General features: G+C 46.4%; 4 protein-coding genes across 4 annotated transcripts; 2 read left to right on the top strand and 2 right to left on the bottom strand.

Moving 5' to 3' along the window:
• Positions 1 to 1,357: 1,357 nt before the first annotated feature.
• On the top strand, positions 1,358 to 12,711 carry ACRALDRAFT_2018314 (uncharacterized protein; the record flags this gene model as incomplete). The annotated part of the gene is made up of 9 exons (XM_071019929.1): positions 1,358 to 1,374; positions 9,084 to 9,236; positions 11,331 to 11,360; positions 11,399 to 11,479; positions 11,509 to 11,527; positions 11,550 to 11,563; positions 11,609 to 11,673; positions 11,707 to 11,806; positions 11,850 to 12,711. 9 exons carry the CDS (start codon positions 1,358 to 1,360, stop codon positions 12,709 to 12,711), a joined length of 1,341 nt encoding a protein of 446 aa, XP_070875648.1.
• Positions 12,712 to 12,958: 247 nt separating this feature from the next.
• Positions 12,959 to 14,372, bottom strand: ACRALDRAFT_2026664 (uncharacterized protein; the record flags this gene model as incomplete). The annotated part of the gene is made up of 4 exons (XM_071020406.1): positions 12,959 to 13,277; positions 13,348 to 13,437; positions 13,503 to 14,112; positions 14,219 to 14,372. The coding sequence occupies 4 exons, from the start codon at positions 14,370 to 14,372 to the stop codon at positions 12,959 to 12,961; spliced, it is 1,173 nt and encodes a 390-aa protein (XP_070875647.1).
• A 1,036-nt stretch (positions 14,373 to 15,408) lies between these two features.
• ACRALDRAFT_2041267 (uncharacterized protein) lies at positions 15,409 to 17,768 on the top strand (the record flags this gene model as incomplete). Its single annotated transcript, XM_071021137.1, has 10 exons — positions 15,409 to 15,660; positions 15,731 to 15,859; positions 15,967 to 16,153; positions 16,209 to 16,292; positions 16,363 to 16,459; positions 16,528 to 16,657; positions 16,784 to 16,900; positions 16,974 to 17,139; positions 17,198 to 17,471; positions 17,570 to 17,768. 10 exons carry the CDS (start codon positions 15,409 to 15,411, stop codon positions 17,766 to 17,768), a joined length of 1,635 nt encoding a protein of 544 aa, XP_070875646.1.
• Positions 17,769 to 17,985: 217 nt separating this feature from the next.
• On the bottom strand, positions 17,986 to 19,132 carry ACRALDRAFT_2103122 (uncharacterized protein; the record flags this gene model as incomplete). Its single annotated transcript, XM_071023127.1, has 2 exons — positions 17,986 to 18,885; positions 18,971 to 19,132. 2 exons carry the CDS (start codon positions 19,130 to 19,132, stop codon positions 17,986 to 17,988), a joined length of 1,062 nt encoding a protein of 353 aa, XP_070875645.1.
• Between the last annotated feature and the right edge of the window lie 189 nt (positions 19,133 to 19,321).

The following is a 19,321-nucleotide window of genomic DNA, read 5'->3' as shown; positions in this document are numbered from 1 at the left end:
TACTAATAGGCGGCCTAGCACACTAATCCCTCGATATCCACTACCTATACTAGACCCTGCTTAAGATAGTAGTGAGCTCCTATTAACTAAGCAGATTACCTAGGTGCCCAAAGAGTACCTTATCTAGCGGCTTATAGTTATACGGTGCGACTATTATACTAGTAAGACTCTTAAAGACCCTAGCCCTATAATAAAGAAGCCAGGTCGTGGCGGTAAAGGGAAGCGGAAGGAGAAGAGTTTCCTAAAGCACCTACCTAGGGTGGTTAATAAGGCTATTCGTAGTAGCCTACTTATTATTAAGCGGATCGTTCGAGGGTTATAGGTTATCCCTCTATATCACACCTATCCTATCCGTGCTAAACTCGAGATTATAATATACGGCAGGGCTATATTCGAGGAGTGGGATAGCTAGCCTAATTCCGTTATATCCTGCCTAATCCTTTGTTTTATTAACGGCTTTAGGTTATACCGTAACTCGTACAGGTTATTAATTAGGGTGTACGCGATTATTACGGGACTTTTAGGTAAGGATCGTTATTATTAGGCTAATATCTTCCCTATTACCCTTAGCCCGTATAGATCTAACTTCGACGATACCGTCCACACTCTACGGTCCCTTAGTGCACTAGATAAGGGCGTTAGTAAGATTATTAACGGCATATAAAAGATCGTTATTATACTAATACTCTATTACCTCGGTAATATGCTATAGCAGGATAAAAATAGTGGGTTCCGAGGACCTAAAGCTTATAAGTTCTATCGTTTCTGCTATATCGGCGAACAGGCTATTAAGTCAGGTAACCCTAATATAATCCTTAGCTTCGATATCGTGATATATAGCAGATACTATCACTAATATATCGAGATATAGACGGATATATCGAACCTCTAGATAGCTACTAACTATAACTAATACGGAACGACTTAAGGTATCGGCGAGTCGGATCCGCTATTAGTAAGCCTAATACCTGCCTATAACGAGATAATCGCAGACCCATCGGTATATAGTCGGACCGATGGCCGCGTACGGACCACCGATCCGAACCTATCTCTATGCGTACGTTAAGGGATTAGTTTAATCCCTTAAGTTAAAGTCTTAGTTTAAAGTCAGCGTTTAGTTAACGAATATACTACGACTACTTTACGGTATTAAGCTATCAAGCCTTTTCTATAATATCTTTTCCTTAACTAAAGTCTACGGACTTTCCTTTTATTATAATTCTTTAACTTCTATACCTTTAAGGTAGTTAGGCCGAAGATACCACTAAGAAGGACTTAAGGAACGAGCGTCCCCCCGGGGGGAGCTAGTAAAGCGGACGCCGGGTAGCCGCCCGCTATACTAAGGTTAATAACGATAATGGCTAAACAGGAACCGTCAGATAAAAACAAGGGGTTAACGGATACGCCGGTTACGCTCGGTCCCGAAGATAGTGGTTTATAGGCCGATCGGCGATCTATCGCCGGCCCCTTAATATCGATATAAAAGGCGTTAATTACGATATTTTCGTAATATCTTTAGTAATAAAGCGAGATTAATTAAGTAATTATAAAAAAGCTCGCCGAATAACCGGCGCCCTAGCGCGATTATAAAAAACCGTTAGTATATAATTATAAGCTAATTAGAGAGTTATCCACGGTTATAAAAATCGATAATTAGTTAGTAGCGATTAAGGCTAGGAACCAGTTTAGACCTAGTGCCCTAGTGCTATAGTAGATTAAATAGGCTTTAATAAAGCTCGAATATACCTTTTAGACGTCCTAAAGGCACTATACCCGGAAGATTATTAACCCGAATTAGAATAACTTTATAGCGTTTATTTAGCGAGAGCACCTATCCCGGGATATATAACGGTACTATTACCGTAAGGAACTTTATAAGCTACGAATAACCGGCGATATAACGCCGATAAAGCTATTTAAACGGTAGGATAACCTATATAGGCTATTAGGCTAAGAGATAAGCGGAAGCGAAGAGCGTGCCTACGATTATTTTAGTCGGCTACCCTTATATATTAAGGATAAGATATAGGAGCGGAAAACCGGATTAGATAAGGCAGTAACGCTAGCTTAAAAGGCGTAGCTATTCTAGGATATAAGCCCTATTAAGAAAGCGAGTAGTAAGCGATCGGATACTAGTCGTAAAAGGACCCTATCGAACTTCTAGCGTTCGGACGGTCACTTAAGTCGGGTAAGCACCCCGGCGACTAGTCGGCGTACGCCCGCCGAGCCAGGTAAGACGGACTCGAAGGGGGCGCCCTTAACGGGTTAAAAGGTATCGGGCTCGGGTCTAGAGCCTTTATAAGCATAGCCTAGTATACGTGCCTTTACGGGTAAGTACTATAACTATAGTAAAAAGGGTTACCGTTCTAAGGACTACTATAGTAATAAGGAACGATAGATAACTAATAATAGGGTAGCGAAGGCTCGCGCCCGCGTTAATAATATACACGCTACATATAATAACCTCGATAACGATATTCGGGTTAAAGAACTCTATTTATCGGGAAACGAGTCGGCGTAGGTAATAAGGGGGCCGGACCTACGCCTAATAACTAGCCGGTGATCGTAGTTAGCGAGGTAACGAGATCTATAGCGATAGTAATCCGTTATAAAAAGGAGATCGAGTTTAGTATGGATTTAGATACCTATATATAAGTAAATATTATTAGCCCGGTATTAGTAGAACGCCTAAGGTTAAAACCGCTTTTAGAGGTCGAGACTCCGGAGATCAAAGGCTTCGATAGTAGCCCGGTAAGGGTTCGCGGAGCGTACGGCTTAGCTTTCTATTTACTAGACGCAGAAGGGCGGCTACGCCTATTAAAAAGGGTCTTCCTATATACGGATCGACTTAAGGGTACCGGATAATTACTACTCTTAAATAATAGTATAGGTTAGGAAGGTATTATAATTAATACGGCCCGCCGAATATTTATTTACGGGCCGATCTTAATTATAGACCCCGAGCTATAGGCTCGCGAGGTTATTAAAAAGCAAGCGAAGGCGTACGTTATATATATTATTACCGTTATTACTATTATACCGGGGACGCCGGATATAACTATTCTGTTTATAGATAACGATAAGGTGATATACAGACTAGTCGTTAAACTACCGCCAGAAATCGCTAACTATTAGGACGTGTTTTCGGAGCAGGCTATAAAGGAGCTACCCTTACTAAAGGACGCCGAATACACGATTAACTTATAAGATAGGAAGGAACTGCTATTCGGGCCGTTATATCCCCTATCTCGAGCCTAGCTAGAGGAGCTAAAAAAGTATATCACCAAAGGGATAGCGAGTAGTCGTATCTAATAGTCGATAAGCCCTATAGGCTTATTAATACTATTCGTGCCTAAGAAGGACGGTAGCTTATAACTCTATATCGATTATCGAGGGTTAAACGCTATAACAATTAAGAATAGGTACCCCCTGCCCTTAGTCGGCGAGCTATTAGATAGGCTCGCCGGGGTAAAGTACTTTTCTAAGGTAGATATCCGAGATACCTATTATAGGATCCGGATTAAAAAAGAGGACCGCTAGAAGACGGCGTTTAGAACACGGTATAGCCACTACGAGTACGCGGTTATACTATTCGGGCTAATAAATACTCCGGTTACCTTCTAGGCGTACGTTTACTAAGCGCTTACCGGTTTACTAGATATATATTATATCGCTTACCTAGATAATATCCTTATATATTCTATATTAAGGGAATAGTATATAAAGAACCTAAAGAAGGTTTTGGATCGGCTTTATAGGGCCTAGCTATACACGAAACTATTAAAGTACGAATTTTACCGTGACTAAGTGGATTTCCTAGGGTTTATAGTAACCCGCGAGGGTATTACAATAGACCCGGAACGTGTATATATAGTCGCTAAGTGGCTAGTGCCCGGGTTATTTCGTGATATCTAAGTTTTCCTTGGTTTTACTAATTTCTATAGGAGGTTTATCGAGGGATACTCTAGAGTCACCGCGCCGTTAACTACGCTACTAAAAGGCAGTTAGGCGGGCAAAAAAAAGGGACCTTTTAAGTTCCTGGATAGCGCTAAGCGGGCGTTTAAATTACTAAAAGTCGCCTTCGGGTCGGCGACTATTCTACGGCACTAAAACCTAGTGCTGGATATAAGGGTCGAGACGGACGCCTCGAATAAGGCTATTTCCGGGATCCTAAGTTAGAAGTATAAGACTAGATAGCGACCGGTCGCCTACTTCTTATAGAAGCTTTCCGAAACGGAGTAATAATAAGGTATAGGATAGCAGGAGCTATTAGCTATAATAAAGAGCCTTAAGTATTAGCGCTACTATCTCGAAGGTATAGGATAGGCGTTTATAGTGCTAACGGACTATTAGGCGCTTAAGGGCGTACTAAACGCGCCGGCGTAGGACCTTCGCGGAAGGCTCGCTAAATAGGTATACCGATTATCGTTATTCGACTTCGAGGTTTAATACCGCCCGGGTAAGATAAACCCGGTAAACGGCCTATTAAGACGGCCGGATTATATAGTGGATAAAACGCCGTATAATAATATGCTTCCTACCTTATTATAAAGATTACGATTAGTTAGCGACCTCCCGATAAGCGTTCGTTAACGGATCGCGAGTATCTATTTTACCCTAATAAGTAACGCGGTAAAGATTATATACGTTTAAGCCGCTTAGGTAATACTACCCGAATATAGGCCTAGTAAACGTAAACGGGTATAGACTCTATAGGAGGGGGCCCTGCCTAGCTTAAGAGAATATAAGGACGGAAGAGGGCTATAACCCCTATATCCTATTAACGGTATACGGCGTATTATTATCGCTATTATTACCCGCTCCCGAATATAAGACGTAGGGTATAAGGCGACTGCCTAGTAAAGGGTCGCCGATAAGATATCGCCGACGCCCGAGGCTAATAAGGCTAGGGTTACTATAATACCGGATTAGTATATCCTATATTCTATAGCCCGAGAGCTAGCTAGGAATAAAACAGTAAGTCGGCGCACTATTAGCGAGGAACTAGAAGATCTAGTTAGAGGGCTATAGATTACTAACCCGGGTTATATATCCTTAATTAAGAATATTCGCTAAGGGACCGGAAAGAGAGCGGGGTACTCTCTCGGAGATAAGGACGTGCTACTATTTAAGGGACGGTTAGTACTACCTATATAGGGCGCCCTAAGGGCGGAGGTCCTACGATAACACTATAATAACCCTAGAGCCGGGTACGTAGGAGCGAATAAAACGCTTAAGCTGATTTTAAGAAAGTTTTACTAGGTGGACTTAGCGGCGGATGTTCGCGATTATATCGCTATATATTCGGCGTGTTAAGGGGTATAGGTGCCGCGATATAAGCCGTACGGTTAGCTATAGACGCTGCCGTTACCCATGTATCTATTCTAAGAGATTAGTATAGATTTTATTACGGGTCTACCGTCTATAAAAGGGGTAGACGGGTAAACGTATAACGCTATCCTAGTAATCGTCGACCGGTATATAAAGTACGCTTTATTTATTCCTACGCGGAAGGACCTAATAGCACCCTAGCTAGCGGCGCTACTATATAAGGAAATTAAGTGCCGATTCGGTAGCCTAGAGGGTATAGTGATAGACCGGGATAAGCTATTTACTAGTTAGTTTTAGATAAAGTTCTGCTATAAGCGGGTAAACGCTTAGCGACTATTTACCGTATACTACCCGTAAACGGATAGTTAGATAGAATAAACGTATTAGTTCCTAATTAAGTACTTATAAACGATCGCCGGTAACATAACAATATAATAGCCTATTTAGTTATTAAAAGCTAGGTTCGCTTATAATAATAGCAAGCACTCCTTACTTAGTATCTCGCTATATAAAGCGTTATATAGGTACTATCTATATATAATAGAATATATTCGACCTAGGGATAATACCTGGGTATAGGGCGTCTAAGAATATATTAAAAAGCTAGCGGAAGTTTAGCGAAAGGTCCGCGAATACTAGGCGCGTGCTATAAAGCACTAGGCTCGGCACTATAATAAGCGCTACTAACCGTAGCAGTATAAGGTAGGCGACGTTATTAGACTATCCACGAAGAACTTCCGATTCCGGTAAGGGTCGAAGCTAGCACCGTGATATATTCGGGTATAGGTAACTAAAAGGATCGGCGAGTAGGCGTATAGGGTTCGCCTTCCTATATAGTATATAAGGATACACGATATATTCCCGGTATCCTTATTAGAGCCGTGGAAAGACTAAGTAGCCGCAGAGTTATCGGCGAAGGATCTCCCGCTCCTAAAGGAGGAGTAAAATAAATAGGAGGTAAAAGATATCGTTAGTTATAAAGAAGAATAAGGGAAAACGTTTTATCTTATAAAGTGGGCAGGCTAGCCGGTAGAATATAATACCTAGGAACTAAAGGACTACCTAGAAAACGCTCTAGGGATCCGGAAGAGGTACTAGAAGTATAAAAAGTATATATATAAAAAGTAGGACGACTATAAGATAGTATAAGGCGCTAAAGGGTTATCGGATATAAAAATAAAAACTTAATTATAGGTTATAATAACCTTTTTCCTTAATAATAACTAAATAAAATAGGGTTAAGCCCTAACTAATCCTAAAATCATAAAACTATCCGTATAAAGTTTAACGCTATTTTAGGCGATTATTACCGGCGGTGGCTTAGCGAATAAAAAAAAAAAAAATTTTAGTTACTAAAACCGAAAAAGTCGGTCTTATTACTAATAGCGGCGGCTACGATATCGTTATTATTAGCGGGGGCTAGCTAGGTAGCAGGGGTATAATAGCGGGGCGTGCGAATACGCCGATAAGGGATATCGTCCTTATCCGATAAGGCAAACGCTAGCGGCGTATACGCGGTATTACTAGGGGGAGCCGGGGTATTAGTAGCCGATAAGGCGGTAGAAGCCCGATAACGAGTAGGACGGCGGGGGTAAGCCGTAGCGGGATAAGGAATAGGTTTAATAGCCTTATTAGAACTATCACTAAAAGGATTATTATTATTATCGACGAAGGTATAACTATAGCGAGTAGCCGCTAAGCGACCGGTAAAACGATAAGCCAGAGCAGGGTATCGGGGATTATTAATAGCCGCTAAGAGGTTAGCGAGCCTATCTAAAGACGGAAACGCCTTAAGGCCTCGAAGGCGATCCTTATAATTAAACGGGTAGTAACCGTTTATCGCTAAGTCCTTAATAAAAGAAATAAGCGACTTAACGTCGCGGAGGTTACCCTCGCGAGGCGGGCGGGTTTAATCTAATAACGCCGACGCTTTAGCGTTATTAATACGACTAAGACGGTATATAAAGTTAACCGTTATTATAGAGCGTAAGGATAAGATTTTATCTAGAACTAGTATTTAAGACTACTAATTATTAGGAATAGGTAGCCGAGCGGTCGGCGATTAAACTTATATCCTTAGCGGTAAGCTTTTTCTTACCGCGGTCTATAACTACACGGAACTATTTATAGGCCTTAGAGATACGCTTATAAGAGCGACGCCGGGCTATCGGCGTTAAATTATTATCTATTATATAAATACGCTTACTGCTATTCTATAGTAACTAAGCAGTACCTAGTATAAAATCGGGGATCTAATAACTAATTAGTATAGAAAAACGCTAAAGAGTCGGCGAACCTATAGCGATGTATTACTAATAACCCCGGGTATAGGCGATATAACGACTAGCCCCTATACCGTCGCCGGCCTTATCGAAACAGTTAATACTAATATATAAATCTAGCTAAGAAATATAAAATAAATAGGGAGCCTTATCCCTAATAACTAATTCCTACCCGTTATCGGTATTATATTATAGCTCGCGAAAAGCTATAGTAACTTATAAATTAACCGACGATATAATAGCGATTAGTCGGCGTGATAATATTAATATTATTAATAGTAATAGAATTAAGATAGGTAAACTAATAATCGGTAAATAGTCGGCGATTATAATAATAGAAGATAGTTATAAGAGGAAAAGTAGGAGCTACGAGGGAAATCATATAAGGAACTATATACTCGCCGCTAAACGGTTACCTAAGGCTAGGTATATTATCCGCGAAAGGTTAAATAACTATAGGCAATAATAATAAGTATCGCGGAGTTTTTATAGTAATATTCGGATAAATCATAAGGTATATAGTCGGCGATAGAACACTAAAAAGGTAAATAAAAGGAGCGGCCACTCTTTTTCCTTACGGGTTTTTAATAAGGGCTCGCGTAGAACTAGATAGAGATAATTAATCGCGATAAACGCGTAATTAGAGGTATCACGATAATATAAGTCTACGGGACTAGACTTATTAGGGGGGGGGCAGTGTAACGAGATGATCGCAGACCCATCGGCATGCAGTCGGACCGATAGCCGCGCACGGACCACCGATCCGAACCTATCTCTATGCGTACGTTAAGGGATTAGTTTAATCCCTTAAGTTAAAGTCTTGGTTTAAAGTCAGCGTTTAGTTAACGAATATACTGCGACTACTCTACGGTATCAAGCTATCGAGCCTTTTCTGTGATATCTTTTCCTTAACTAAAGTCTACGGACTTTCCTTTCGTTACACTGCCCTAGACTTAATCCTCTCCCGACCCCCTAATCCTGTATACTTAGAGTATTAAGGCCTGGCAGAATTAATGTATACCCTTCTAATCGATGGTATCCTGATAGAAGCAGGTAAAAAGGAGTATACGTAATAGCTCCGTATATAGCTATTCCCGCCTAGCTAGGAGCGTTTATAATCACTAATCCACTACTTATATAGCTACTCTCTGGCTATAGATGCATAGTGGTCTATTATAGTCCTTATATTATTACGGGCTTAGTTAGAGCCTAAGTATATCTATCCGTAGTTTATAAAGACAGCTTATTCCCGCTTATAGTACGGGCCCGGTATATAGTGTGATCCTTCCGGGGTTATTAACTTCGTGATTCAGGTATATACTAAGCTAGCTAAGTCTAATAGCGTCCTTATAAGTTTAAGCGTCTCTAAGGCTAACCGCGATAATATACTGGATATTATTATAGCCTCCCGTCGCTTATATTAGTAGCTCTATTAAATAGCTTCGTATTCGATTATATCGAATCCTCGAGCGTGGAGTACTATCGGAAGTCGTCAGTCAATAATGCCGCCGAGTCGCCAACAGTTAATAATGCCGCCGAGTCGCTAACAGTCAATAATGCCGCCGAGTCGCCAATAGTCAATAATGCCGCCGAGTCGCTAATAGTCAATAATGCCGCCTCCAGGTACGCGCTTATAATCAGCATAAGGGATTAATGGACTCACCTTACCTAATAACAGCACCTATAGTAACAGCAGAACAGGATATACCGCGCCCAACTATTAAGGAACAGGATAACATGCAGGCAATAGCTCCTAAACGCGTAATATAATATACCCACGATATAATACGGCCGAATATACATATCGGCGTCTATTACCCTGTTATCGCGGAAGAATACGCCCTGCCCGTTAATATAAACACGTTGCTTAGAGAAAATCAGCACCGGTGGGTGGTTAGTTTAATTTGCCGCGTCCCGTTATTCCGTACCTTACCTTAGTATCAGGCACCCCACCTTACCGGCCCTATCCCTGTGCTTTTGGATCGTCTATTACTTTACAGGTATTCGCTAATATCTGGCTAGTATCTTACTTAGATGGTTTAAGAAAAAGGTATACGAGACGAACTATATAAACGTCGAACGACTCTTATTAATAAAGGTTAATATATAAATCACTATCCGTCTTATCCTCAGGAACTCCTTCTATAAATAAGATAGCAAACTTATATAATAAATATCCCGACTATACTAAGACTATCCTACCCTTTTTAATAATGTGTTACCTTATATAGATAAGCGAGATATGCTTTTACTCGACGATAAAAACGCCGAGCTTAATTTACTGTCTAGCGGGGATGCTAGCTACCGGAGGGCTGCTATTATTAGTCGCGTCCTAGCTTCCGAGGTCCGGCGCACACATTATATTATTAACGACGACAAACCACTCCCTACCCGGTATACCGGCATATCTGATTCGTTTAAACGGGTATTATAGCGGGCGTATATAGACGAATACTATACGGACGAGATCTACGACTTTAGTAGCCGGGGTATCCAGTAGTCTAGTAAGCTAGGCTTTATAGACAGGTACGTTAATACTTGGCACTAGTTGGTGGCTACCCGTATAAGAATCAATCCTAGGATAAGGCTTTAGCGATGATTGCTATCCCTAATAGGAATTATAAGTTAGATTTTACACTATTATTATACACTCCCCTGTTTCTATCGATTCTATCCGCGTAACTTTATTATTTAATTCCTTTACACGAATAACACTAAGGGAAGACCTTATTTCTATAGCGCATTAACGCGCCGCGAAGGCACTAAGGCTAGAAGATTGCTACCGCTACTAGAATTATTATCGCAGCGCCTTACTAATAAAAGTGGGGTGGTGTTAATAGACTTCCTAAGACTTCCCATAGTATTCACGTTCCTCTATATCTTATTATAATACTCTGTCTTTTATCGCACCTCTGGTATATAGTATCCCTGGCTAACCTCTATGCCCTCTAGGAACTTCCGGCGATATATCTTCGCACGCGGCGACCACGTTAAGTACTATAGCGATAAAATTAGCCGGATTAACCAGATCTTTATCTATTCGACTAAGGTTTAGGATAATAAAAAGCGTATCTTCGTGATTATCACCCCTATCACTATCCTAGACGATAAGGAAGAAATCTTAGGTCTACCAAAAGTTAAGTACTAACACTACGAGCCCTTAATTATCGGTATTAATTCGATCTTACCCACTAAGCTTTATATCGTGGCTATCGACAAGGATATAGTAGTTTAGGTAAACTAGTAAGTCGAGTAGCTCTAGGTACCTACCTACCTACTCAGCCTTAGCCTTCGAGGTTCATAATTATCCTAGGTCGCCGGTAGGTTAGGTACCTCTCACGATCAGCACCTAGTATAAAAGAAGAATCGCGGGAGGTGTACCTACTATCATCTACCTACCTAGGTATCGTCATAGAGGGTCGTCAGGAGTATAGGGCTAGCGATAGTAGTTCCAGGCCGTTAAACAGGTCGTTGAACTTAGAGAAAATTGCTACCGATCAGAACAGCTAATGGTTTTTAAGGCGCTTCTAAAGTGACGAGTATATACGTACCTAGCTAATAAAAAGCGCTAGCCGTAATGACCCACTTTTAAGCCGCGTAACGGCAAACAACTCCATAACGATTAACCTATCCAGCAACTGTTGTTTATTCTACAACTGTTACTCTGCTAGTTACGATAAATTTTTTAGCAACGGTTGCTGCTGTGCGTAACTGTAGACAACTGTACCTTCCCCCCATATCTTCCCGGTAAGGTATTCGTAGAAATTCCTCCTCCGAGGTTGTAGGTACAGTGTACATGTAAAGTCACGTGACATACGCCAGCGGAATCGCAGATCATTTACCTACCTGGGTACTCCATGGCTAGGGTGTGTTACGTGTACCTGCACAGTACCAGTACAGTACCAGCACCAACTGTCCGACAGGGACTGTAAATAGCATCTGGTCTCACTGTGTCACTTGACGCCTCCGCCAACACATGCAATCTGCATCTTGAGAACACCAACAGGACAAATGGCCAATGCGCCCAAGTTCCAAGACAAATCCTGCTCCTACCGACCGGGTGCTTGAGGCCATGTTCCCTCCTTCGCTCCAGACTCAGTCGAGTCCAACTTTCATTCTCAGTTTTCCCATCTGATTCACACACTCGTCCTCTCGCGCGGGTGTGCCCAGCGATCTATTTCCCTATCTTCAGCGTTGCTAGAAGCTAGGTGATTACGCATACATCACCAACGCCAGATCACATCGTCCTAGACCATCCGTCACCATGGCAGATTCTCCGGCACCAGCACCGACTCCCACACGCGACGGGCCCAAAATCATCAACGCCAGCCTCTTCCGAATGGGCACCAAGTCCATGGCCCTCGCATACCAAGCCCTGGGCTACAAGACCCATCACGGCCTACTCGAGGACGTCATGGAAACCCCATGGTCGCTCATCGAGCGAGCCGCCGAGGCGACCTGGCCGGACGTGCCGGGCGCGACGCAGGGACAAAGGCCGCCACCTCATACCCGCGCCGACTGGGACGCCATCTGGGGCTCCTACGACGCCGTCACCGACATCGCCTCGCCGTTCGTCCCGGAACTCATCCGCGCCTACCCGGACGCCAAAGTCGTCGTGGTCCAGCGCGACTTTGACGGCTGGTGGCCCAGCTTCCGCGCCGAGCTCCGCGACAAGGTCATGGGCGAGCCGTTGTCGAGCATCCAGGCCTTCATCACCTCGAGGATCCTCGGCATCCGACCTGTGCACGCCATGAAGAAGGTCATCCTCGGCTTCTGCGACGCCAAGGACAAGGAGGGCGTTAACACGGCGTCTGCCCGCAAGGCGTACGATGCCTACTTTGACGAGATTCGCAGGATCGTGCCCCTCGAGCGGAGGCTCGAGTACAAGATTGGGTCTGGATGGGAACCCCTGTGTTCGTTCCTCGGGGTGGATGTCCCCGACGTGCCGTTCCCGTGGGCGAACGAGCAGTCGGCTCATGCGGCGGAAACGAAGGGTCGACATATCAAGTTTATTGTCAATGCTGCGAAAGTCATGGGGCCGTGGGTAGTTGGCGCGGCGGCTATCAGTGCAGCTTGGCTGTATGTCAACCGTCAATAAGCTACAGTGGCTTATTCGCTTTCACTTGAGGAGACCTAGACAGCTAGCCAAGGACTTTCAAAATACCCCATAGTCAATATTAATTAAGAGCAAAGAAGTCGGTTTCCTTTTCTTTTGTTCCCCGAGATACCACGATATGAGATATTACCACCAGCATAACTCGCTCGCTCAAAATACCCAAGTCATACCCTCCATGCCAGCCATTTGAGGTCTTTCTTCGTTCTCATGCGATAGTATACCGACCAAACTAGTTTGCCCATCCACGGCGGTCACCATCAGTCCACCCATAGGTTGCATGTGTCTCCACAGGTGATCCCTGTGGAATCTGGCCAAGCTCAAGGTGCTCGCGACTCTGAACGGCACTGACACTCTCGCTACTCGGGCCCTTGGTATTCGAGGGTCGGAATCCCTGTTGCGACGCAAGCGACGACTGCGTCTGGTTTTGCCTTGTCGAGAAAACGGCCGAAATCGCCGAATAGAACTTGCCGTCGGGGACGTGGGCCTGCCAGAAAGACCGGATGGATGGCGCGCAACCGACCATGATGGTAACGGCGTTCTCAACGACCCTGGGAAGATATCTCGTCAGCAAAACCGAATACCCCCTACTTTGGTGCCTTGGATGAAGAAGAAACTCACTGCCCGAGCATCTGGCCAACTTGGTTGGTCTCCACGCCCGCAAGAGAGGTGCCTCTGTAGTAAAGACTGATGGCCGCGCCGATTATGGCACTGCACGTCCCAGTATCAACATACAGAATTCATATCATAAAGTGGCGTCTTACGACAGTACTCACAATAAACCAGTGAAGAAAACGGCAAAGACACCAATCTTTTGACCGGTAGGGAGGTGAAGCCTGGCGAGGACCGGAAGGGGGAGAAGAAAGATCTCAATATCGACAACGAGCGAAATAACGCCGTTGTATACGCCGACGACGAGGGACCGGTTGATGCAATTTTCCATCGCCGCGAGATCTACTCTTCTCCCCTCCGGGCTGCAGAGGACCGAGCCCCAAATGCCGCTGGCTACCATGAGGAGGAACAGAAGGACGAGGGTGACGTAGCAGGTTCTCCGTAGCCAGTGAGTGACGCCGAATATACGGATGAAGAGAATCAGGATGGGTGCTTTGGCTGTCCAGTTTCCCAGAACGGCCGTCCACATGGATGCCACGATGGTCTGGAGCGGGTGAGTCGGGGGACAGATTTGAAGTTGGACAGAAAAGGCCGGATGAATTAAAAGGCATTGGAAATGGTACGCACCCGTCCTATGAAGACGATTGTTGTTCCAGGCCGGTTGAGTTCTTCGAGACTTGTCAGTTTCCTTTTTCCCGCCATCTACGTAGTTAGAGACTGACTGACGAGTAAACTGGACGTTGTATATTGCTCCAGTTGCGGCAAGGAATAAGACTGCCAGGACAGAGAGATCTACGAACCAGTTGAGGACATGGAGTAAGCACGATTTCCGACCATGGGGTAGAGTCTGGGCTGTATAGGTGCTGTCCAGGGAACTCACAATCGTCTATCAAAAGCTTTTTATGATATCGCATGCTGTTGACGATCCTCACGACAACGAAACTGACCGCGGTGACGACGAAGACCACCGTTGCCGCCAGAAACCCTTCGGGGGTAACATCGGTCCGGAGGATGTCGCCGTTAGCCGTAGACATGTTAAGAACGCACGCGTCCAGTGGTTAGAGGGGAATTCAAACCAGTGCTACGGCGAGGGAATACAAGGGGAGGCGACGCGGTGCCGGTAGGGCTGAATTGCAGAGATGAACGATGTGGCGTGAGATGTTTGATATTCTCCGGGAAATCTGATGAGTATGGCAATGTCTAAGTGGGAGAAGCCTATAAGGAAAAGGGGATGGGGATGTCTGCGTGAAAAAGGGAAAGAAAAAAAGGGGCGTAGTCTGTGATACACGCACTCAATGATGCATGTGTCGTATTGATTCACATTTATCCCATCAGTTTACATCACACCAAATTCACCAACCTTCCATGGTAGTCTCCAATCCAGATTAGAAGGATTATGCATCGCAAAGATGGTGCCGGCGGCCTTTTGACCATTCGCCACTGGAAGTGTGACTGTCTTAGACGTCAGCTGGATTTGGAATATCACCGAGTATACTGGCCGGGAACCGGCTGGGGATGCCTCGGCTCTCGCGCAGTGCTGAATCTAGAATATAACCTATGAATAAACGTCTGGCGGCGGAGCGAGACACAAACCGGCGTCGTCGGCCACACAGCCCAGGGGCCAAGAATGATCGTCGTTCCTCCCGAATCCTTCGGGTCTGGGGGTGGTTGCTCAGCAGTATTTACAGGTAGCTTATTGGGCATCCATCAGGCACTGCCGGTGTCCACTGCACGAATCGTGGGGGCAAGGCGCTCTTCTCATTCCTCCTTGCTCGGACCCGAACGGTGAAGACACAGAAATAGAAAATGCCTTGAGTAGCTGGAATCTTTGCACTTGGCAGCCTAATACGATGCCTATGTTTGAAACGTTTCTAAAGTAGGAAGAAGTATCAGCTGTACGAGGAGATGGTCCCGGATATAAAGACGAGTAACTCGTAGATATCTTCTGGAAGTAGGAAAAGTCTGTAGATACAATCTCCCCTTCAGAGCGTCCAAGTCTACCCCCTATGCACCGACTACAGACAAGAACGACTTCGGCTCAGTTTAGCGCCTGAATACACTCTATTCACCATGGATTCTCTCGTCCTTCTAAGCCTTCTCGCCGGAGTACTCTCCTGGTGTTTCGTGTCAGGCATAGGAAAAGGAAGAGGCCTGCGTGCCATTGCTTGGTCCAGCTTGTTTCCCCTGTCCTCGTCGCCAACTCTGACGCAGACATACCCTGCTTTTACATTCAGTCATTTTGTAACGCCTTTCCTGAGGCGCATTCGTTCCTGGGCCTATCTTCTCAATGGCCAAAAAATCATCCAAGAAGGTTACAACAAGGCATGTCCCTCGTCTCCTTGCTCATGTCTATATATGGGTGGATGTTGAGCTAATAAGATCCGGAGTGCAGTCGAAAGATGAGCCCTATGAGGTTCTCGCACCCGATAGCCGGTTCGTATTTGTGTCGTCGCCGAAACACATCAAGGAGATAGACAGTGCCCCTGATACGGTCCTGTCCCTGAATGCGGCGGCCAAACACGTAAGACAAATCTGAGATGGTAACTATTCAGTTGACCGTCTTCCTCTCCCTCGCTCTCTCTCTCTCTCCCGATCTCTCCGCGCTTCACCTAACACCGGGACATACAGATGTTACAGCCCGTCTACACGATGAACGGCTTCAACTGGTTTGACAAGAGGGGCGTGGAAGGAGTTGGATTTGTCCGGACCTTGCGAACTCTCCTAACCAACAACATCCCCAACCTCCTCCCCGAGCTCCGTGTTCTTTCTAGGTCCCGATTTTCCCAGCTGCACGCCGAATTCTCTGAGAAGCATGGTACGCGGTCAGGCTCCGTCCCGACTCTCATTTTGTTGCTAAGAAAGCCTCACAGGTCCAGATCACTCTCCGATATATCCAATGATTATGAAGATTACGGTTCTCCTTAACGCAGCATCACTCTTTGGGACGGAGCTCGGTAAGTCTTAACCACTTGCACTTGATCTCACTCTTCACGCCGTTGGAACACTAAAAAATTGAGCTTTTAGCACGCGACGACGCCTTCCTGAAGGATGCCTTTGGATATGTTGAAGAAACCCTCTTGAACGCCGAAGTGGTGAAACTAATGCCATCATTCCTTGCACCGTAGGTTATGAACTTCCGTTCTCCGCAGTATGATGTATCAAGACACCTCCTAACCACTCACTGTCTAGGATCGTCGGGGGCCTCCTTTCCAGTGGACTCAGCTCCCATAAATCCTTCTTTGCAAAACTCCTGCCTATGGCCGAGGACCGCCTCAAAGACAGGGAGCTTAAAGCAAGGGGCCATGATGTCCCGAACCACGTATGCGCTTACTTCTAGCCCTGCCGCACTTTTATCTTGCCAGGCTTAGGCTTGCCTTGCACCATGTCATTGTATGACGAAACATTGTCTTGATGCCCGGCTGACCACATTCCTTTTCCCGAACAGGCAGACTGTGTACAATGGATCATGGAGACCGCACCGCGGGCCAATCCATGGTCGGCAGAACGGATCATCTACGAGCTGATGGCCATCTGGTTCGGGTCAGTTCATATCCTTTCCACTGTGAGTTGACAATGTTGCTTGCCGTCCTTCATGGCACGTCACTTCTCCGTCCGCTAAGACTATGTGCTTCCAGACCATCGTCTACGTGATTCACGACCTATGCCTACACCCCGAGTACGTCCAGCCCATCCGTGAAGAGCTCGAGACCTATTATCACGAGTTTGAGACCACGGGCAAGGGTCTTCCACTCCTCGATAGCTTCATCAAGGAGTCGGCGCGTCTTACGCCGGTCGAGTTTAGTGCGTGTGGCCCCGGTTGCTTGTTATAAACGCACAGACTAACACTTCCCCTGGTTAGTGAGCACTCGTCGACGAGCGCTTAAGCCGTTCGATCTATCTGACGGCACCAATCTTGCAGTTGGTGACTGGGCTTGCACCCCGTCCGGCGCCATCATGCGAGACGAACGACACTACCCCCGCGCCACCGAGTTCAATGGCTTCAGATTCGTGGATCCCGAGCTTCTCAGTCGCATTGGGCGGCAGTCTTCGTTCCCAACCCCGCAACCCAAGCCGTCTAAGCTGACTGACATTGACAACACGTTTCCCATGTGGGGGACGGGACGCATGAGCTGGTAAGATCTCCCATGATTGCCTGATACTTGATGTGGTATATGTAGACTAGACGGCACGGAGTTCGCGGAGCTAGCATTAAGAGCTAACGGGTGAGCAGCCCCGGGAGATTTTACGCATCTGCCTTTATGAAGGTGATCATTGGTAATATCATCATGGACTACGACTGTAAGCTCGTCGAGCCTGACGCCCCTCGATGGATGACATGGCGTTCGGCCATGATTCCCAGGGAGAAGACCATGGTTACCTTCACTCCGAGGGACAGATCGAAGATGAAAGATGGTAAAAGTGCACTCTGAGTTTGTTTTATTAGTCTGATTGTCCCCGCCCCCTTTTAGTCGCTTTGCTCCTTCGATACCCTCTCTCCTCTAATTCTTTCGTTTCTTATTATTTGTTTTGCACTGCAAGTCCTAGCTAGATAGATGTCGGACAGATAATATTAGAACTTGACGTTTTAAAGGAGCTCCGCAAGCGAGATCTTTTCCATCCTGCTCAAGCTAATCTGACCCCTGAGCATCACTGGTTGATTTTGATGACCACCTTGGAAAAGTGCTTCTGCTCCTGCAGCCTCCTATACGCTTCCTTCGTCTCATGCAGCTCAAACACAACGTCGTCAAGGGCAGGAACCACGCGCTTCTCGTCGACGAAACGCACCATATCCTTAAACTGCGTTCTGCTACCCAACAGCAGCCCTCGGACTATGCAGGCGTGCAGCAGTGCTCCCATCATAGGGACCGGCTCCGCCTCACCCCCGGCAAGTCCCACCACGGGCACGATCCCGTCCGTCCGGACCGCCACAAGAGACTGCGCCAACGTAGCGTTGCCCGCAATATCGACCACGAAATCGAAGCCCCTGGCTCCCGGCGTCAGCTTCCGCGCCTCCGCGCCCCAGTCCGGGCTGGTCCGGTAATTAATAGTGTGTTTCGCGCCTAGGCCTCGCAACCGCGCCGCCTTCTCCTCCGTCGAAGTCGTAGCCACCACGGTCGCTCCGGCCGCCACGGCGAACTGCAGCGCCGCGACGCTCACGCCCCCGGTGCCTTGCACAAGCACCCAGTCACCTGGACCTACCGCCCTTCCCCGGATGCCGAAGAGCGCGTTCCACGCCGTCAACCCGCTGCACGTCAGCGTGGCGGCTTGCGCCCAGTCCAGGGACTCCGGGGCGTGGACGAGGGCCGACTCGGTGAAGATACCTGCCGTGCGCAGTGTCCCGTCGACTACCTGGCCCATACCATGGCTAATATCCGAAAAGGACGCGTGGGCATCGTCGCCGGCCGCTTCCACGACTTTCGGGCTTAGGTGGGTGACGACGCGATCACCGGGTTTGAACGAAGTGACGGCCGATCCCACGGACTTTACTAGGCCCGCGCCGTCGGAGCCCGGGACGGCGTTCGGGACGATTTTCCCTGCCCCGCTATTCTACCGTGCAGAAGGTTAGCAAGACTTGTCCCAATCCTTCTCAGCGGACGCAATTCGCAAATCAAATCCAGTGTCTGCAACGTACTTCGTCGTTTGCGATGACGAGGTCGCGAAAGTTGAGACTGGCCGCCCGGAGCTCGACCAAAACCTCGTGAGGTCCCAGCTCTTTGGGCAATGGCACGCCCTCCTCGTATTTCAGGGAATTTTCATAGCCATTTTGGCCGGTCAAGATCCATCGGTTGCTCATTTTCGTCTGTAAAATATGTGCTGCTGATCGGTGCCGTCTTTACTCTTTGAAAGAATGATAGTATTGTATCCAGATATGTGTGCTCATTTATGCCACAGAGGGTAATGAGACCAGATGACAAAAGGCGACGCCGTAGACCGTCTCGAAGCTTCGATCCATCGCCGGTTGAGGATACGGGTATCCTCTGCC

Source organism: Sodiomyces alcalophilus, assembly GCF_042370955.1.
Source record: "Sodiomyces alcalophilus JCM 7366 unplaced genomic scaffold ACRALscaffold_3, whole genome shotgun sequence".
Lineage (NCBI taxonomy): Eukaryota > Fungi > Ascomycota > Sordariomycetes > Glomerellales > Plectosphaerellaceae > Sodiomyces > Sodiomyces alcalophilus.
Note: the sequence above shows the minus strand (reverse complement) of the source record. Positions and strands in the feature narration are given on the sequence as shown.